General features: G+C 44.4%; 1 protein-coding gene across 2 annotated transcripts in view; it reads left to right on the top strand.

Moving 5' to 3' along the window:
• The window catches only part of FHOD3 (formin homology 2 domain containing 3), a 376,750-nt gene that overhangs the window by 255,165 nt on the left and 99,319 nt on the right, over positions 1–22,266 (top strand). For both annotated transcript variants that reach the window (XM_008158248.2, XM_008158257.2), the window contains exon 10: positions 5,575–5,816. In XM_008158248.2, the coding sequence (XP_008156470.2) occupies positions 5,575–5,816 (242 nt within the window). The remainder of the gene's footprint in view (positions 1–5,574; positions 5,817–22,266) is intronic.

Genomic DNA, 22,266 nt, shown 5'->3' on the forward strand with positions numbered 1-22,266 from the left:
CGCATTTGCTGATGTCCCATTGGCCGAAGGAAGTCACATGGATAATCCTGGACTCAGTGTAGGAGGGGGCTACACAAGGGTAAGGGAAGTGCTAGTCTCTGGGAGCCTAGCACTGTTATGGTCTGCCACAACCTGTCAGCAGCTTAGTTCCTTTTGGTTTTTCTTTTTAATATATTTTTATTGATTTCAGAGAAGAAGGGAGAGGGAGAGAGAGATTAAAAAAATTAATGATGCAAGAGAATCATTCATTGGCTGCCTTCTGCATTCCCCTACTGGGGATCAAGCCTGCAACCCCGGTGTGTGCCCTTGACCAGAATCATACCCAGGGACCCTTCATTCTGCAGGCCGATGCTCTATTCACTGAGCCAAATTAGATAGGACATTTAGTTCCTTTTTTAAATGGTACCAGTTCTGGCATCCACTTCACCTAAAAGCTCAATCAAGTTGTGTGCGTATGGACTATGAAAAAATGGCAGCGGAAGAGAATCTCACACCTGTCAGATGGCAATCATCAAGAAATCAATAAACAACAAGTGCTGGCGAGGATGCGGAGAAAAAGGAACCCTCGTGCACTGCTGGTGGGAATGCAGACTGGTGCAGCCACTGTGGAGAACAGTATGGAGTTTCCTTAAAAAACTAAAAATGGAACTCCCATTTGACCCAGTAATCCCACTTCTAGGAATATATTCCAAGAAACTAGAAACACCAGTCAGAAAGGATATATGCACCCCTATATTCATAGCAGCACAATTCACCATAGCTAAGATTTGGAAACAGCCTAAATGCCCATCAGCAGATGAGTGGATTAGAAAACTATGGTACATCTATGCAATGTAATACTATGCTGCTATAAAAAAGAAGGAATTCTTACCATTTGCAGCAGCATGGATGGACCTGGAGAGCATTATGTTAAGTGAAATAAGTGAGGCAATGAAAGAAAAATACCACATGATCTCACTCATTTATGGAAAATAAAGAACAGTATAACCAGATGAGTAAAAAGATAGATACAGAGTCAGTAAAGCACCGAACAGACTGTCAAATTACAGTGGGAAGGCTGGGGAGTATTGGGGAGGAGTGGGAAATAGATCAACCAAAGGACTTGTATGCATGCAAGTATATTTAAAAAAAGAAATATTTAAAAAAAGAAATTGCTATAACATATGTCTGCAATTTTACTGCCTATGGTGTCTTGTAGGATTTTTATGGTTTCCCATCTTATATTCAAGACCTTCAGCCATTTTTAGTTTGTTTTTGTGTATGGTGTAAGTTGGTGATCTAGTTTCATTTTTTGCATGTACCTGTCCAATTTTCCCAACACCATTTATTAAAGAGAGTGTCTTAAAAAAAAGTTGTGTGCATATGAATTAAAATGAAGATGTGGAATAGCAATATGGAAAAGGCTTGCATCTATTATATAAAGATGGCTGCCAGTGATGGATGTTAGTAGTAGTGTAACAATATCAACTCAAAGAAATGCTAATAGCTTTTGGCCTCCATCTGGAATGTTGATATTGTTGGATATTAGATGATATTAAGAAATAATTTTAAGAGAATAGTGGTTATGGTTTTTAGAAATCCTAATCTTTTGGTTATATGGAAATATTTACAAACTAGAGGCCTGGTGCATGAAAATTCATGCACTGGAGGTGGGTGTCCCTCAACCCAACCTACCCCCTCTCACAGTCCAGGAGCCCTCAGGGGCGGGAGGCGACCCGGCGACCAGGGGAAGGTGATGCCCCATCACACCTCTGCTGCTGCCACTGCTGGCAGCACAAGCCTCGGCCGGCCCTGGTTATCTGAACCTCAGGCAGCCCTGGGCAGCTGGGCAGACACCATCCGAGGCTCGCCTGCACCTCAGGCCAACCCTGGGCGGCTGGGGGGCTGAGGAGACTGGGGGACTCTGGAGGCAGGCGCGTGGCGGGGCTGAGGGGACTAGGTGCCACCATGTTGTGGCTATGGGTGCCACCATCTTTGAGGATGTGGCAGTCAATTAGCATATTCCCTCCTTATTGGCTGTGGGCGCAACCATCTTTGCAACAGCATGTGGGTCAATTAGCATATCTCCTCTTTATTAGATAGGATGATATGATCTTGGATTTACCTCTAAAGAAAAACTGGCTGGGTGGGGTTGGGGCACACAGGGAATGGGGTGTAAATGAGACAAGATTGGCCAGGAGTTGATCACTGTTGAGCTATCACAGGTGATGAGCACATCACAATCTTTATACTCTTCAATGTACTTAGTGTGCTTTTGAACATTTCCACAAGAAAACATTAGAAAGAATGCTCAGGTCATTCATTAGCCTCAAGGGCTGGTGAGAGTTGTTGCAGATGCCACCTTAAAATGCTCCTATCTGCTTTCTTTCTTTTTATTTTATTTTATATATTTTATTGATTTTTTTTTTAATATATTTTATTGATTTTTTACAGAGAGGAAGAGAGAGGGATAGAGAGTTAGAAACATCGATGAGAGAGAAACATCGATCAGCTGCCTCCTGCACACCCCCTACTGGGGATGTGCCCACAACCAAGGTAAATGCCCTTGACCAGAATCAAACCTGGGACCCTTGAGTCGGCAGGCCGACGCTCTATCCACTGAGCCAAACCGGTTTCGGCTATTTTATTTTATTGATTTTTTACAGAGAGGAAGAGAGAGGGATAGAGAGTTAGAAACATCGATGATAGAGAAACATCAATCAGCTGCCTCTTGCACAACCCCTACTGGGGATGTGCCCACAACCAAGGTAAATGCCCTTGACCAGAATCAAACCTGGGACCTTTCAGTCCGCAGGCCGATGCTCTATCCACTGAGCCAAACTGGTTTCGGCTCCTATCTGCTTTCTTAGTGAGGTGGGGCAGGGTGTGCAAGCAGTCAGTGCTGGATTCTGGAATCTACTTGCTCCTCATCTGGGTTTTAGTTTACAAACTGTGTTCCACATTTAATTTAAAGAGTGAGAAGGTATTTGACAAGGGGTCCAGCAAATGAATCACTGCATCGTTTGGGTGAGAATAAGGATCTTCCAGGACAGGGTTGCTCTCACCCATGGAGGACACTTGCTGCACTTAGAATTAATTAGATTCCATACCACAGGTTCTGAATACGTCTCGTAGTGAGTTCTGTCCTCTCCAGGTGTTTTCCGGCTCTTAGGGTTCTTGACTCTAATCTGTAGGGCTCCCTAGAACCAGAAGTATTTGGAACTGCCACAGTAGCCCTAATGTACATGTGAAATCTCTCTTTCTGTCATCAGCAGACGCTGTTGAGTCTAGGAATCATCTTGTAAAAACAAAACCATGAGAGAACACCAGCGCCAATTTCATGTTCTGCTGTTCCTGACTGCCACGTCCAGGCTGTGCCCCTCCCACCCCTCCATACACTCTTTTCTTGTTTTAAGGAAATGGATGTTTTGTTGAGGCTCTGAACTTAGAGAGGCCCCCACTTTATGGTGTTGCTTTGATAATTTTCCAGAATTTTTTTTTTTTCATTTAAACTCTCTGTCTCTACCTTCCTTGACAAAAGGCAGTTAAACTGGGTTTCACTTCATTCACACAGGGAACTGGGAGCAGAATGCTATTTGATCTTTGAATCTCTGAGGTTAGACAAGGAATTAGAACTATCTGAACTCTGCTTTAACCCCTAATCTTATTATTCCAAATGTGTGCTTAATAAGAAGCAGAATCAATACCCAGGTCAGAGTAAGTTCAAAAGGTCTAGAATTTTTATCTCAAAATGAAGAAAAAGTAATTGACAGGAACTATTTAAAAACACTGTCCTTGGTTTGGTACATAATCATCTTCAAGTTTTCCCCAGAGAATGCCATTTAGAGTGTTAAAGTTGAGGTGATAAATGTGATTAACCAAATGCATAATTTCTTAGTTCTTCCAGTTAAACCGGACAGGGGACCCTTTAGGAAACAACTTTCCAATGAGATTTTATAACAACAGAGCTTTTTCTGAACTCATATCAATTTTTACCGCAATCCCCCCTCCCCCACCCAAAATGATGTCTGGTTAGTAAATTCAGAGGCACAAAAAAGTCAAAATAGTATTAAATTGCCTTTCTGTATCTGAGAGTTTGTTATAAAATGTATCTGGCACAGAGACAAGAGTTTTCCCTAAATCTGCCTTCTCTAGACGCTGGAGCTGGAGGAAATGGAGATGGGGCCGATAAAGGGTGGGTGCTCTCCTGTGAAACAGCCATGTCTCAGGTGCTCATTCCTCAGAACTGGCATGAGAGTGGCCAACCTGGCCTTGAATCAGCCAAGCCCACCTTGTTCAATGAACAGTGGACATAGAAGATCGCTGATTTTGCAGTAGCCAGATTTTCTGAGAATGGGTGATATCGGCCCTGTGGTGTGATTATCTCTCTGTCTTTATATTACTTCTCCATTCTCAGATCAGGACCAAGTTGTGAAATGTGACTGAGAACACCCAAGGGCTGGATCGCCTGCATCTTTGGGGACGTGAGACTATGGCACTCCGTGGTTGCCAAGTCAGAGAGACTGCTGGACTTGGTGGGGCCTGGCTTACCTGGGCTTGGAGGTGGCTGATCCACCAAGTCTGTGTGATGGAGGAATTTGTGGGTATCCCAGGCCCTTTAATCTGAGGACATAGGTTGGGGAAGGACAGTCATATTTAGTGAGTACCAGCCACAGGGAACGCCCTACTCTAGCTGCTTTACATAAATTACTCTTATGTAAGTTATTCCTACTACAAACCTGCCAATGCAATACTATTTTCCTCATTTGGTGAGCTAGAGAGAGGGCAGGCCATTTGCTACAGGTCACACCTGTTTGTTAATGGCAGAGCCAGCTTGCTGAGTACACAAAAGCCTAGTCAGTGACAGCTTGGGCCCTTCTTACTGTCCAGTTTTGGAGAATGTAGGCATAAAAAGTTAAAGAGGCTGGAGATACAGATGGATCTCCAGGTGGCTCAGTTGGTTGGAGCAACATCCTGTATACCAAAAGGTTGCGGGTTCTATTTCTGGTCAGGGCACATACTAGGTTACAGGTTCTATCCCCGGTCAGAGGCAGACTATCAACATTTCTCTCTCTCATATTGATGTATGTCTCTCTCTCAACATGTCCTCAGGTGAGGCTTAAAAAAGATCTGTGGGTGAGGTTATTCCCCTCACCTGGACCCTGTGGCTCCCACCTCTGCAGAATCCTTGCTGTGCTCTTTTTAGCTCCCTCGTTGGGAAAGCAAGCTCAGGAACCATCAGGAGCCACTGGGCTTCAGAGGGGCCTCTACCTCCTGGGCCCGAGAAATGGCAAAGCTGGGCTCCAGGGTAAAGATGCCATCTGATTACAGCACATTTCTCAGACCTGCTCGGGACATTGTTTGCCCTTTTCGTATCCGTTTGGTTGGGTAAATGCACAGTGGCAGGCGTCTTTCACTTTGCAGACTGGGCTTTGGGTTGGTGTGGCTGTAGGACCCTTGCAAAGCGGAGGCTGCAGATTGGGGAGAGACTGTTACATTCTCATTGGGATGAGCCTGAGGTGCACAGCCCCACCCCCCAGGGGCTATGAAAGGATGTCAAGTCTGACCTTCACTGGGCATTCTCCGCCTTTGCAGGTGGCACTGCGGCAGGAGGACGGTGATGAGACGGCTGAGCCACCCCCCAGCGGGCGCCGGGACCGGAGGAGGGCCAGCCTGTGTTCTGGGGGCGGCGTGGGCGAGCAGCGGGGCCTAGACCGCAGGCGCAGCCGCAGGCACTCAGTGCAGAGCGTCAGGGGTCCCCTCTCGGCCCCAACCAGTCCCTGCTCCCAGGCGGCTCCAAGCTTCAAGCCCAGTCAAGTGTGGGATCTCCGTGAAAAGTAAGTATTCAGTTGGAGAAGGGTGCAAAGATACAGGGTAGGGAGGCCCCAACGCCCGCAGGTGCCTACCACCCTCACCTCCTTACTCCCCTGCTTCTTCTCTACCATTAAAACATCACTCACATTCCCACGGGACTACCCAGGGCAAGGTGGCCCTGGTGACAAGCACAGATTTGTTCTTATAACCCCATGAACTCTTCTTCACCCCCTTGTGTTTTTATATCATTTAATATCAAAGTTAACATCTGCTTTTAAAAGCTGTGCTTTATCTAATGAAAAAGAATCCAAAACACGAAGCTTTGGCCTGGAAATAAATGGTAGGCCACCACATAAATGTGAGAGTCTTGAGATACTCATGACAATACATAGTTGAGGCTAAGTTAAATAGCACAAATCTGTGTGAGTTTTAATCTATTCATGCATAAATATAAAATATATAATTGTATTTACACATAAAGTTTCAGTAAATACAAATGCCATCACTTAGTCAGTCATACACCAAGCATTTTTATTAAGTGTCTATTATAGGCCAGGACTATTTGAAGCCAAGAAGAGATGTGATTGGAAAGAGGTGATCTCCATCCATAGGAACCTCACATCTGGGCTGGGAGAAAGTAAGAATGAGGAAAGTTGATAGGAAGAAATGGATAGACTGACAATTTCATGAGGAATTATACATATTAAAAATATAAAGTTTGACAAAAGCTAAGGGAATGCAGAAGTGGTTCCATAAAACACAGGTGCCGCAAAAGGATGGCCATGCTGCCCTGGGGCCTGCAGCCAGTTCTGTCTTCCCGCTGCTGTCAGTTTACTAGGACGATGGGGCTCTATGGACCAGTGCATGCCAACCTGGTCCACTGGGCTGATACACCAATGCTAGTGCCCCTCTTCTTGCTGTGTAGGGTGGAAGCCCTGCTCATTTCATTTGGGTGGAGCCTTTTCCCCATCATGGAGATCCACCTGGAGCCAAAAGTAGGTCAGGAGGCTGCATGGTGGACAAGAACAAAACTCAGAATAAGTTGGGTGACCCTAAGAGAGTGATCAAGATATGTCTCTTCTTCTCCATGCCTAAGGGACCACCTGCCCCCATGGCTACGGAGAAGTGCCCTGAGTGGTCTGATATTCACAGAATCACTAACAGATGAGCCAGCCCATGCCTTTGGGGCATTCTATTGCAGGTGGAGGAGGGCATTGGTCTGGGAGTGATGTGCAAGGCACTGTCCATGTTGACACCCTTCTCTACCACATAGGCCTCTAGCTACAGGTTTTTCTGTTTCTGAGAGTCTGTGTACAACAAGCTCTATTTTAGTGAAAAGAATACCAGAACTTCTAAACAGATTGATGAAAAAGAACATCTAGCCCTAACCAGTTTGGCCCAGTGGATAGAGCATCGACCTGCGGACTGAAAGGTCCCAGGTTCGATTCCAGTCAAGGGCATGTACCTTGGTTGCGGGCACATCCCCAGTGGGTAGTGTGCAGGAGGCAGCTGAATCTATGTTTCTCTCTCATCAGTGTTTCTAACTCTCTATGCCTCTCTCTCTCCCTCCCTCACTGTAACAAAGCAATAAAATATATTATAAAAAAAAAAAAAAGAACATCTACTGTGGACATTGCACTTTGTGATTAAGATCTTCAAGAAACTCAGGCAATGTTCAAAAGGCCCTTGTAGCTCTCTCTAGCACTGCTTCTAGTTAACTCTTGAAAAATCAACATGGAGAGAGTCAAGGAAAGTGTACACAATGGGCTGAAATTAAACCCACCAAAGATGCTGAGGGTAAGAGGTAGAAGACCTTGTCAGCAGCACTTGGTGATCTTTTACTTGTGTAAACATGACTTGTGTCATGTTTGTTCCTGTTCTGTTTCTTGCTGTTACACTTTTCAGGGGTCCCTATGTTGCGAGTTCAGGCAACAGTGCCTTGTGATAGGTAACAACAGTGGAGTGGACCATCCCGGGCAGCGTTCCCAGTTTCGAGGCGCTGGACTGGGTGGGATCTGGAACGGGGAGGCCACAGACGCTGCTCTGAGTGCTGCTGTCTCAGTCTTTTTGACAGGGATGCTTTTTCATGTTACTGAAATTATTACTTTCATGTACATTTTGTAGCATTTATTTGAGAAAAATACATTTTCTAGCTTGTAAAGGCAGATAAAGTTTTACATGTTGATGATTACGATGTGGCTTCATCCATAAGGCCTGTTGGAGGGATTTTGCTTCATGGCCCCAAAACAACAGCACGATTTTGGCAGCTGGGAGTGGGATAGAGGGAAAAGGTGGCGAGAAGCAAAGTTGGAAAGGATCTCTGCATGCATAGCTTAGTCACCTGCTCGACATCTGTGCCTCTAAACATTACCTTGGTACTAAGTAATCCATTGTGTTAGATCCCCTGTAGACCTTGGACGACACAGAAGCATGCCTGACCTAGATTACTCTCCATCTACCTGAATGTTCTGGCCTGACGAACTGCTAACTTGTAGCAACATGCCCGCATACGCCACCCAGGAGGAATCTCAGGCAGGATTTTATATCTCTGTAACTCAGCCAATGCTGACATTTTTGAAAAGAAGATAAAAATGTTAGAGTCTAGAAAGAGATTCATGATGTCCTAAAATGTATATGGCAACCTGCCCTCAGATGGCCCTTCTACATCATGTGACCATTACATCATTTAACTCTCACAAGGATCCAGACAGGACAGGTGTCATCCTCACTCTACAAGTGAAAAAGCAAATCGGGGTTGGTGCCTTGAGACGAATCACAGGACTAGGTGGCTGAGCCATGGATTAAATTCACGCTGTGGGTCTTTGCCTTTCAATGACTGAATTGGACAAAACCACTTCCCAACTAACCATTCCTAAACATAGTCATTGAGTGAGATTTACCCTTCTGACTTTTTAGAGAGGGTATTTGATTTATATATCATACTAGTGTGTTCCTATTGAGGATAAACATAAAACTTCAAAGAGAGTTTAAAAGGAGAAAATCTGCAAGTCTCCTTATAGACTTAGGCCTACTAGGCTATGTGTGCTTTAATCCTAAGGACTGATAAGACTCAAAATTCATATTGCTTTGTTTTTGTTTCTGAAGAAATAGAGACAAAACCTCACCAAACACTTCCCAAATAAGATGAGTTTATTGGTCACCTGTCACCTAAAAGTATCTTCGTGATTGTGTTTCATCTTTGTACTTAAATTTGGGGAGAGAAAAATGTTGGTACTTTTCATTTTCCCCCCCACAAGAAAATTTATTTGTAGCATCTAATTAGCAAAAGAACCAGAGTCTCTGGTTTAAATGTAATAGTAGGTAATCATAGGACTAACAAGTCTTCACGGTTGTCTGGCCCTGAGCGGAGCCCTCTCTGTGCACTCCAGGCTCAGGCTCTCTCCTTCCCGGGTCATCCTGTTCTGTCATGGGATTTTTCTGCTTCTTAGGACAGTCATCTGACCTCAATTTGCTCCATAATGTTATAGCTCTGTTACTGCTTAGCATTCCATTATATATGGATAAAATTTCCCCGTAACGTTTTCCTATTCATCCCGGTACTCACCTCTGTCAGCAAACACCAGGTCTTGGTCCTGCTCTATATATCAGTCTTTCTGATCACGAGTATTGCATGGGACTTAGTATATGCACTTTCCATTTCATCCTGTTGATTTCCACACAACATTCCAACCCCTAGAGGTAATGTCGAACTTCATTCAGTCACTGATGTTAGTAGTTGTGCCATCCAGCTGTCAGTCTTGTGTGTATTTTAATACACATGGCGCAGAAACCTGGCAGGTTATAGATGATGGCAGCTGATTGGGAGTGGATGGTACAGACTACTGCCACATACCTCAACGGCAAGGGTCACACACTTCCTCTGTCAAGGGGCAGACGGTAAATATGTTAGACTTTGTAGGCCAAGCGCTATGGGTTGAGACTACTCAACTGAATTCTGCCTTTGTAAAAGCAGCTGCTGTCAACAGGTAAGCAAGTGAGCATGACTGCATTCTAGTGAAACTTTATTTATGGGCGCTGAGATTGGAATGTTACATGTCATGAAATATTCTTTTAAATCCCCCCCAACCATTTCAAAATGTGAAAACCATTCTTAGCTGTTAGGCTGTATAAAAGCAGGTGGTAGGCCAGATTGAGCCTACAGTGTAGCTTGCCAACCCCTGTCCTAAGGGGCTGGGTTGTTGAGGGAAGTTGGGAGGGAAATGGCCTGGAATTGGCAAAGAGGAGTAAGTGGGGTCTGAGAGAAGAACCCACCATGCTATGGAGAGGTCTGTTGAGAACAGCATCCTTAAATTCAGGGTTAGAACAAGGAGTGAAGAGATCCTGGCTGTAGGGGATTTGGCTGATGGTTGCTCATGAGTTCCCACAGCACAGTGGAATATTGGGGTAGGTACTATTATCTCCATGTGACAGGAGGGGAAACTGAGGCACGGGGAGTTGAAGTGTCTTGTCCAGAGTCCCACAGCTAATATAGGGTGCAGCTGGCTTTAGAGTTCAGGAGGTCTGGCTTCGTAGTTCCCATCCTTCATGATTTTATTAAACAATCCCTTCTTTCCCCCTGTGAATCTGTAGGTATAAAACAAATATACTGTGTACTTGGCATTAGTAATTCATAAATGCATGTTGACATCTTTTTATATTATTAAGTTTAGATTTTTCATGTCAGTACATTAAAAAAAGCATTGCTTCGTGTTCCATTGTATGGAAATACCTTCATTCATTTTGCTATGGCTTGATTCTCGTTTTTCTGTAGTACCAAACTTGCTGTCACACACACACACACACACACACACACACACACACACACACGTTTGTGAACATGTTAGCATTCTTTCAGAAGAGATTTTTACAAGTGGAATTCTAGATCAAGGACACAGACATTTTAAATATTGAAATCACCATGTTGCTCTCTGTAACGGCTAATCCAGTTTGCCATCCCACCATCCACATGTGACCATTCCCCACACCATCACCAGCACTGGATGGCACAAGTTTTTGGAAATTTTGTGATTCTGAAAAGTACAATGTGCCTCGGCATTGCCATTTGCATTTTTGATTACTGCTGAGGTTGTTCATCTTCAATTAGTTCATCAACTATTGACCTTTTCTTTTCTGAGTAGTGCCTGCTTGTTTCTCTGCTCATTTGTCTCCTGCATGGTCTGTCCTTTTAAATTGATGAATAGCTACTCTTTGTTTTTAATATGGAAACTTTCAGATATAAAAACAGAGAGAACATAAGTATTCTGTGTACATTATAGGTAGTAACTGTTTGACAGCTATCTCACAAATATTTTCTCCCTGTCTTTCAAATATCTTTTAATTTAACTTATGGTGCCTCTTGTTGTATGCACACAATATATTGTTAGCATGTCCAATCTATGAGTCTTTTCCTATGTGGCTTTTAGATGTCATGCTGTCTCAGGACAGTGTGTCCCCTTTCTAACTGCAGCCTCCCTGTGTTGTCCTGGGAGAAGGCTTTGCAGTTCTTTCACCATCAGATAAATAGGAGGAGCGGTAGCGACAGCAGGAGCCAGAATTATGGAGCGTCTTACTTTGTGCTGGCTATTGTGCTCAGCAACTTTACACGTGTTGTAAATTCCATGAAGAAGGTGGTAGTGTCTTCCCAGTTTCCAGATGAGGAAACTGAGGCACAGAGAGGTTAAAGGACTTGCCTCAGATCTCAGAGGTGGGAAGTGGCACAGTTGGGTTTGACCCCAGATGGCCCTCATCCAGAGCCTGCACACACTCAAAACCAAACACTCCTGGGGCCAGTCTCTGAGCCTATAGAATGTTCTCAGTAGTAGCGCATTTTTTCTCTTTTGAGGATGAATTAGATTTGTTGAGAAAGCAAAACATCACGCAGAGCAAATGTTTACTGGAGCTTGGAAATTCTAATGAGCTGTATTGTGTATAGTCACTGCTTGACTTTGATCCTGAAAGAACCATCCTGATTTGCTTGTTTTTCTCATAAATTGGCACTGCAGACGGTTCCTAAAGAGGAGCTCCAAAAGTGTCAGAGCAATCATTGCAGCATTGGGACAAGCCTTCAGCTACACGCAACAAACCAGCCACAATCTTGGTGATGGGGGAGGAAGGGAGGTATAGAGAACAGAAACTCATGGTTGGGAGGAAGCCACAGTTACTGTCAGTTATTGGAGGCTGAGCTGTCCTCACCTTTTGAGGATCATACTTGATGCACACCAATTAGTGGCCCAGTGGGTGGCAGAAAGAGGGGAGCCAAGCCCTAGGGCTAAGCCTCAGGGGTGGGAGCTGGAAGGAGGCAATTGGAGAGAGTGGTGTTTTCTGCAGGAGTAGGAAAGGGGGTTGGCACCTTGCCACCACCACAAGAACGAGTGGACAAATGGGGCAGCCTAATTATGGAACCGCGTAGTGTGGGTGAGCTCATCTTTCTATATTTTGACAGGAAGGAGATAAGTGTGGATGCTGAGTTGTAGGCAGTGCAGTGCTTTCTGGTCTGTCTGAGGCCTTGTCTACAGGATTTCATTGCCAGGGGTCACAGAATTCATTCCCCTGTTAGCTGCAGGGTCTATAGCAGAAATACAGACCCCCCCTAGTTCTGTCTTGGAAACGAGCAATGGATTTGCAAGCAAAAGACATGAGAGTAGTAGGTGTTCTGTAATTGGTGTTAACCTACGAAATCTATGACTTGGGTGACGGGCTTAGTCCTGGCCCCTGGAGGTTTGGCCCAGTGCAGTACAGCAGCTGAGGCTGTTGAGAGCACAGGCATGGTCTCTGCAGACACAGACCCCGCTTCCTCCCCAGGCTTGGCCTCGTCTCCTCCACTGCAAACTCAGGATGATGGTGCCTCTTTAACAGGGTTGGGGAGGGAGTTAAGAGAAGCAGCCCAACTGTGTGCTCAGCTCAGTGTTGTTATTATTGCAGTCACTCCATTCCCTGGAGCTTTCCCAGATATTGTTCTATTAAAGAAGGTAATTACCAAATAAACATGGACATGACCTGGAGACAAGTGTGTGCACTGGCATAAACACACGAGAGGATTTCACAACCACCACGTTACAACCACTGGTACCGTGAGTGGCAAGTAGCTACTTGGGAAGATTTATCTGATGGTAAATGACTCATTATAAATGGGATTCACCCACAAGGGCTGTGACCTCCTGAGGTAGGTGTGATTGGAGTACAGCCCGCAATTCTGATTTATCATTTCGTGTCCAAGAGGCTCTGGTTTCCTGACTATTGAACAAGGAAGGGACAGAGGGGAGAGGGCCGGGGACAAAGGGCGGTCAGCTTATAACTGGGAAAATCTCCACCAAGAAAAGGCTGCGGCATTGAGGCACGAGGGAGGTCACTTTACACAGCCCCTCTGACTTCCGGGCAGGATTTTCAGTTTCTCAAAGATTCACTGGGACCAGATGGCAGGTTTCTTGGGAGACCTGGATTTTCTTGAATTGAATTTGGAGAACTTTCTAGATTGGGAAGAAAATGGCAGATTTGATTCTTAAAACTTAACAGGGATACTGATGAATTTTAAGTGAGGAAGTGAGGTAGGTTTGTGTTTCAGGAAGGCCACTGGGGAGGAGCATGGAGAGTGCCCTGGAGGAGGGCCGACTGCAAAAGGGGTGGGAGCGGGGGATTTGGGCGGGTGGGGGGGGGGGAAGCTTGCAGCAGGCAGGGACAGTGGCAAGTAGGGGGAGGTGATGAAATTCAGGACATCATTTGTGGGACAGTGACTGGATCTTATGGTGAAGCAGAGGAAGGATCTTAGGTGATTCCTACCCTGCCACTATCATAGGGTCAGGGGATGGTTGTAAGGCCATGTGGTGAGCTTTGGGTGTTTTTAGTTGAGGTGTCCCTGGTCAGTGGGATAGGCTCTTCTGGACTCAGGTACATGTAGGTAAGGGTTGACACCTAGGCGTAGATGCCATAACCCAGTGGAAACCAATGGAGTGAGCCAAGAAGCGAACGGATAAAGCCCTAGGAAATGCTAAAACCGAGAATTCACTGTCTTTCCCCACCAGTGAATCTTGAAACCGGTTGTCTTCAAGTGTAAGTGTTTCTAAAGCTAGAGTGGCCTTTCCCGGTGTGATGTTTCAGGGAGAGAGAAGCGATTTACTGTGGGAGTGCCGGCGGGCACACTGCACAGAGAGGAAAGGTCCTTGTTTCTAGCTACATCTTTGATTTGCTTTGGGAATTTTCATTTTGAGGGTCAAGCCCATTTCCTATAATGCACCCCTTCCCCGCAGTGTTCTGAATGCTCACAGTCCTTCCTGGAAGAGCTTAATTTTCCTCGGCACCTTGTGGAGGGACAGGTGTGGGTGTGGGTGGTCCTGCAGAGCCAGGCTCTCTCTATATATCCCATGGAATTCCCAGGTCCCTTTGGAAGTGAGCAGAGGCTTCCCAAGGATTGCTAAGCTGAGCTGATTGAATCCCATCATGGAAGAAGGAATGAGATTATCTTTGCTCGACAAGAGTCTGCGGGTGAGGGAGCCTGCTGGTAACTCTTCACTGAGGAAAGTTGGATGAACAGGGAAACAGAGCCCTGAAAATATGGGTGGAAGAGGCCAAATCCACCACAATGAAAAGGAGGCCTGGGCAGAGTGATGCTGGGGAAGCACTTTGCAAGGGAGTTCTTTGGACAGGCCCTGAGAAAGAGGGCCCAATGGCAGTCTGGTCTCACACCACGTGCTCAGCATGCTGACAGTGATCACAGAAGCATCATATCCATGTTAAAAAATATCATTCCTAAGTGAGGTAATGTTTATGGTTCAGAACCTGATCAGAATTAACATGAGCTATAGTCATGGTTCAAGTACGTCTTGTGGTGCCCCATACCAAGTTGTCATCAGTTCTCCTTCTGGTGGATGGGGCCTTGGTGGGATGGGCAGGGGGTGAGAGTTGCTAGACTCCCCATGCACATGGATGCAGTGAGAAGAGTCATCGATGTTCAGGGGAGACTCTGAAAGAAGGGAGAATTGTTGGCTTCTTTCAGTCCTTAAATGGAAGAGACATTTTCTTTTTTGAGCTACAAAGAAATGATGGTAGCAGATGTAGCAGAGCACGGTGGTCAGGAGCTTGGATGCTAGAGTTGAATTGCCTGGGTTCGAATCCTGGCTTACTAGCTGTGTGACTCTGGGAGAATTCCTTAACCTCTCTGTGCCTCAGGTCCTCTTCTGTGAATGGAGTAATAATAGTATCTACCTTGGCAGTTCCTATAAGGATGAAATGAGTGAACTCTGTGAAGTGCTCAGCATGAGAGTACCTGGCACTGAGGTTGTTAAATAAATAGAATAAGTGGGTGACTGCAGGCCTCTGAGTAGAGCCTGCTTTTCCTGGAGAGATCCGAGGGAGGCAGAACCAAGCAAAGAAGAAGGAGCCTGCCCCTTGCCCTTGGAGAGTGCCCTGCAGTGGGCAAGGAAACCTGGGCACATTCGGGACAGGCATCTGCAGCCTAAATGCCTTTTGATCATCCTGATGCAGCATGCTTCCCGGAGACACAGAGCTCAGGAAGGAATTTGGAGGCAATTATATCACACCTCCGGAATACTCAATTACAGTTTTCACATTGCCCCGGAGAAATCATTTCATTCCTGAGGTTTATTTTTCCAGCGTGTGGTTCTGGTTTTATAAACATGAGATTAAAAGTTGACTAGAGATGAGCCCCCACAAGGCTGTGGCCGGTCAGGACCTGCTGTTGCAGGCATTTCTCTCCTAGAGATCTCAGGCGGGCAGGCTGAGTCGGGTGGAGGTAGAATGGCTGCGTGCCAATGGCAGGCCTTCGGAACTGGACTTGAGAAGATATTTTCCTTTGTTTATATATTTTTTTACCTATAAAAAGTTTTGTGAAATTGCCTTTGAATTATAAGGGTAAATAATTTTTATCAGGAAAGGGGGAAAATCATGAAGCAAAGACGAAGTACCTTTATGCTTGTTAAAACATGGCTGGGACTCGAGTCCACATCTGTAGTAGCTCATGTCTATAAGCATATGAGCAAGCCAGCAGCTAGGAGACAAACCCCAATCCTGCGCATGTTATTTCACAGTAAGCTTACGTTGATGGACTTCTGTGTCAGTATTGACATTCTATGAACTTTGACTAGCTCATGAGCTAAAGGAGAGCAGAATCATATTCATTCATTATTCACTCAACTCATACTTTCTTGTGCCATCCACATTCTTGGTCCTGAGGGTACAATGGTAAACAAGATGCTTATGAAGCATCCAGGCTCATAGGACAGTGCACACATAAACATTGTAACAAGGCAGGTGTAGCTTTGGAGGAGAGCTTTTGAAGGGAGCAAATAGGGCTGTGTGTGGTAGAGTAACAGGGATCTAAAAATATGACCTTGAGGGGAACTTGCAGATGTGCACAAGGACATGTGCAGGGGTTGTTCTTACAGCATCACTTATAACAGCAAACAATTGGGGAATGGCTAGGCAAGTAAAACATGCAATAGCCATATGATGGAAGGCAAACAGCATTAAGAAATGCACCATATCATAGGTACCAACATACTTGTCACATCAATTGCTGTGTAAAAAAATTGTAGAATAATATGTCTAATTTTTATAAAGATGTTTTTATTGGTTTTAGAGAGAGAGGAAGAGAGAGAAGCATCAATGCAAAAACAAAATATTAATTGGCTGCCTCCTGTGGATCCAGCCTGCAACCCGGGTATGTGCCCTGACTGGGATTCGAACTGACAACCTTTCAGTGCATGGGATGACAGACCAACAACTGAGCCACACTGGCTAGGGCATGTCTAATTTTTTTCATCTGGAAATTTATACACCAAATTTATAACACTGATTACCTCTGGTCAAAGGGGACTTAATTTTTATTAGTAATATTATACTTTCTCAAAGGGAGTTTGGATACTTGTAGTTTAATATTATTTTTAAAGATTCTTTAGAAAAGAGGATAGTGAAATGGGAGTCATCCAAGAAGCCTTCTCAGGCATTGAGGCTGAATCCTAAAGGATGAAAAGAGCTGTCTGGGCTGATGGAATGCCATGTTCAACGGCAAAGGGAGGAAAAGGCATGATGTACCCAGGTAACTAATAGGTGTCTCAAGAGACAAGGCTACTGTGTGTGGAGCGGGACACAGAGGTGGAACAGAGATGAGATGAGGTTGTACAGTAAGCAGGTCAAGTCATGCAGGGTCTTAGAAACCACAGCACGGAGTCTCGTTGTTGTTTGGCGTGCAGTGCACATCTGAACAGATGCCTGTCTGCCTGGTGGGATTGGATCAAGGTGAAGGAGATTGGAAACAGGGACACTTGTTTGCTATTGATGCAAAACCACTGAAAAACATGGGTAGCTTGGACTAGGGCAATTGTCCTCAACCCTGTGGAGCATCTATAATAACCCATGCTCAGTCCACAGCCCCAAATAGTTGAATACAATTTCTGAAGGTAGAGTTTAAGCCTTCACATTTTTAAATAGTATATCATAAGGGTGAGGATCACTGATTGCTATTGCCTCTGGAGAGCCATGCAGAGGTCGAAGCATGCATTGGAAAGGCAGCACGACTCACTGCTGAATCTTCCAGGACCACCCTCCTGGGGCAGGCTAAGCCCAGAACTGTTTGGGACACTGTGGGAGCTGTGTGCGTGTGCAGGGCAACATGCGGACCTGTGACATGTGTCCAGTTCTGTTGGTGAAGGTCTCTCGATCATTCTGGCCCTTTGCCACTCTTTTCTCTTCCTGTTATCTCCACTTTATAGAATTCATTCTTCATTGGCATCCACACCAGCAGATGGTCAATGAAGTAGAAAGCAAATGCTACCCAAAAAAGTCCATGTGGTCACGGTTGGTAATTTGGGGCATGACTTGAGAGGGGGAGAAAATAGAAAATGAGGTTGTTGGGAAGAACACTGGCTGAAATAGAAGATTTGGGGTTTATCTCTAGATGCCAATTATCTGTACTTTATTACCATATTATGAGCTGACTGTGGTGTGTTGAAGTCCAAAGCATGTAAAAAGGCAATTAGAGTTTTACAATCAAACTGAGTCACGAGTTAGAAAGATATTACTGTGTACTGAAACTCAGACACGTTTGGCTTCCTCGTGGTGGGTTATATTTGATATCTGCTGCTTAAATACATACGTATTATGTCTCTTTCATTGCTGACTAGTAGTCCTTCACTCTTTAGTATCATTTCCTTCCCACTTGTAAAAAAACATAATACTGAATGTGTGCAGGGAGTACCATTCTTTGAAACACTTAGAAATGAGCTTGACAGACAACACACATAAAACTAGGGATTAGACTAGTGATTGGACAACTTCTGGAGTTGGGAGCACTTGTCCAATGGCCACAAGGTGTTGTTTCCTCCGCTATCACAGACCCCCAGAGTTGGAGGTTCCCATTCTGCTGTTCCACTTTATTTTATGGACGAGATAAGAAAGCCCCAGGGTCTCAGGGTGGAGCCAAGCCTGACACGGGGCAGGACTGTTTTCACCTCTGGACGCTGCCACTTGGAATCCCCAGCCCTGGACTGCGCTTGGCATCCCTGCTGTTTCCAAAAGTTCATAGAGAATTCCAGTCCTCTGTCATCCTAGTGTCTCTTCTGCTCTCTGAGACCTCTCAGGGACATTTAAAGCAATTTACTAGTATCTATGGCTGAGAGTAAAGGTTTTAAAATCATAAAATCAATGTACATACAAAAGAAAGTAGTGAGACATCACAAGGCCCTTGGTTATCACTGCATTGATTTGTTTTATGCATGAATAGATCTGCAACTCGGCTACTAATTGTGTGTGTTTTTTTCTCCTATTGATATTTATACTCTACAGACTGGAATTCCATTATATTAAACTACTCCATCATTGTTTTTTGTGTGTGTATTTTAAAAAATGTTTTTTATTGATTTCAGAGAGAGGAAGGGATAGGGAGAGAGAGAGAGGGAAATATCAATGATGGGAGAGAATCATTGATCAGCTGCCTCCTACACACCCCCTACTGGGAATTGATCCCACAACCTGGGCATGTGCCCTGACTGGGAATTGAACCATGACCTCTTGGTTCCTGGGTTGATGCTCAACCCCTGAATCACACCCACCTGGGCAAACTGCTCTATGTTTTTAGCAAAAAGAATGTGCTGGATCCATTAGTAGTTCATTCTAAAACAAAATAGCAAAATAATGGTTTATGTATTAAGGTTCTGTTCTTGGGTATATTCAGTATCCATGGCCTGGACCGTATACTCCTTCTACGCTTTGCGTGCTACAGGGACAATAAATACTTTCCTGTCTAACTTTGGGTTCTCACCATGGAAACATCAGCGTAACAGCTGGGCTCTGTTAGATGTCTTTTCATTCTCTTGGCTGGCAAAAATCTTTAGAGGGAAACTTTTTTCTCTCTTTGGTGGACAACAAAACTCTATTTTTGAATGAAATCACTCCTCCAATTGGTCAGATATATGTCTTAACTGGTTCAGATCACTAATTGGACCCTTGGTAACCTAGAAACAGCCTTAAAGTTAACAGAAAGTGTGAGTCACTATGTGGCTGAGTTCAAACTCCAGTTTCAGCATCCTCTAACACAGAGCAATGCAGAGGAGCCCAAAGGGGCACTTTCTCTGTCGTAAATTTAACAAAATAGTTCTATGAAATATTTTTTTTCATTTCATTATGCTCTTTCCCATGCATTTTACAGAACTAAATGGGGCATTTAAAATGTCTGCATCTCATCTAAACCTATTGCAGAGCTTTTTAACTAGTTGCCACACATGGGTCATACCTGTGTCAAGACGGATTCCCTCAGGGCCACCAGGCAGGTCTCGGGTGACTGGGCCACTGGGCAGGTCTCCTGGGGGCCACACACAACTTTGTCCTTTACTCTAGCGAGATGTGCAAATGGTATTTTGTTGGCTGTGCTATGTGAGAGGAGGCTTGAGAAGCAGAGTTCAGGAGGCTGTTGCTCAGAAGGAACAGTGCAGTGAGGATTGAGTGATAAAAACAACTTGGATTCTGCTTGTTTCATGGGGTAACCTGCATGGTAGAAAGGACATGGGCCTGGACATTAGGAGCCCAGAGTTCTTACTGGCAAATTATGTGATCTTGCCCTCTCTGGATCTCTTCTTTCCTACCTGCAATGTGGGAGATCTCCAGGGTCATCTCTCAGTTCTTGCCAGTCTTGTTCTTGGACCATCCATGCAAATTTCTCCATGATGAACTCCATGCTAGGTCCACAGTACAAAGAACTGCAATAGGCAGCAAGAACTTACTGGATGTCCCTAGGGGGTGGGCCAACTAGAGAAAGAGAGGAGGAGTAACTCCAGGCAGGGAGAATGACTCCTGCAAGGACCCAAAGTTGATATGCCGTTGGTGTTGGGTAAATAGAGCAATAGACCAATAAAGACTGGGTGTGGAGGTTTATGAAGGGAAAGTGGGATGCAAAGTTGAAGAGACGATGGGTGGTTAGAGTATTATGTAGGCATATTGGACTTGATCCTAGGGTTAGTAGATGTGTGAGAGCACAGGGGAGTATCATGTGCAAAATCCCATCTTGTCCTCTGGTCAAGTTTCTTCTTGGCCTTCTGGGTTTTCTCCAAGAGCATGTGGAAGTCTTCCTCAGTCAAATATTTCTGGGTGCAATTAGTTGTTTAATGTATTTCTCCCTCATGGGCCTGTAAACGCCAAGGATGGGAACTTCTTTTAACCACTACACCCCAGCATCTTGCCCATAATAAATGCTCAATAAACATTTGTTGAATAAAGGGAGAGAGAGCTCTTGCTCTATAGTTACACCTCTTCGCTTTAAAAAAAATTTTGTTACTCACTGTGGGAAATCTCTGCACCTTCTGCTCAATTTTGCTGTGAACCTAAAACTTCTCTCTAAAAAAAAAAATGAAATCTATGTTAAACATTCTAATTGTTCAGAGTTGGATTAATCATAATCCTTGGTTCATGATACATTGTCATCTTTGGTCCATGTGTGGCCCTGTCTTCATTTATTTATTTTTATATAAAATTTATGTATTAATATAAAGGACATCAGTGAGACTGTGGCGTCGCTAAAAGCCCAGAGCATTACCCCTAAATCACATTTATCTGTGTACTTCCAACTCTCCCATTTCTGGACCTGCGTAACCAGCACTCATGAATATTGTTTATCATTATCTTGTGGGTTTATTATTGGTTTTCAGGATTATCAGACATATATGTATAACCAAACAACATATTATCCACTTCTGCCTTTTGGAACTTTATAAAAAGTATATCATATTTCTTCTTACACTTGTTTTCTTCTCTTCACATTATGCTCTTAACATTCATTCATATAGTCACATGAAGCTGAAGGTCATCCATGTTCACTGCTTGGAATACCATAGTTTATTCTTTTTCCTATTTGCACATATTTGGGTTGTTCCCGTTTTTTGGCAATTACATTGTTTCTGCGAGTATTCTTAGACTCATGTCCTGGTGCACATGTGCTTCCATATTGCAGGCAGTTTTTTTCAGCTTTGGCACTAGTGACACTTTGGACCAAGCCCTTCTTTGTTGTGGGGGGCTGTCTTTCGCCTTATAGGGCATGACATCTAAGGCTGCTAGATGACAGTAGCACCCCTTCCCTAGGTTTGACAACCAAAAATGTCTCCCAGGAGGACAGAATCACCCAGGTTCAGAACCACTGCCCTCGGGCAATGCCACTTCTAGGGGATGTGAATCAGGTTCATAATATGAATGTTTAACTTTACAAGGTAGTACCAATTATTTTGCCAAAATGACATCAAATTTGGGAAAGTTAAGTTGTCTTTGAAGGAAACTGACTCCTGCAAAATTGGTCAGATGGTGAGCCTCTTGCTTTTCCAATGTAAATGTGTGACCTCCATGGAGTTTGGGACTATTTGTGGTAAAAAAGAAAATACCTGATGAGTTCAGAACAGACCTGTGCCCTGGGGTAACTCTTTATCATTAAAAACAAGCAAAACACCCCTAGGATATTTGAGATCCACATGTCAAAGACACCAGAATTCGGTAGCACAAATATAAACAAAATTAAGTTATACTTTAAGATAAAATTCAATTAGGGAAAAAGTAAATGATCTGAACTAATTCTTCAGTCTTAAATATTATCACATAAAATATCATTCTGTTTGACTAATTTCATCATAGGATGAAACTAAATAAAATCAAGCACAGAAAGTCCTATGCCCTTCGAGAGGGTATTTCCTTCTTCACTACTTGGTTGTAGGGCAAGGCCAGTGCTTTGACCATAGGGCATCCTGGAAGTGGGCCCTCCCAGGGCATCATTGTGCTGCCTGCCCTTGGTCCTGCCCTTGGTTCTGATAGCACAGCTGTGATACACACAATACCTGGGAAGATTTATTGCAGGATCAAATGTTGAGCCTAAAGAGGAGCTGGGTTGGGAAGTAGCTCAGGATTGCCCTCTGCAAACATCTGTGGGACAACTGCATGCAAGAGAAAGGGCTCAGGAAGACGGAGCTTACACAGGTGGAAGTTATAAAA

Source organism: Eptesicus fuscus, chromosome 12, assembly GCF_027574615.1.
Source record: "Eptesicus fuscus isolate TK198812 chromosome 12, DD_ASM_mEF_20220401, whole genome shotgun sequence".
NCBI classification, from domain to species: domain Eukaryota; kingdom Metazoa; phylum Chordata; class Mammalia; order Chiroptera; family Vespertilionidae; genus Eptesicus; species Eptesicus fuscus.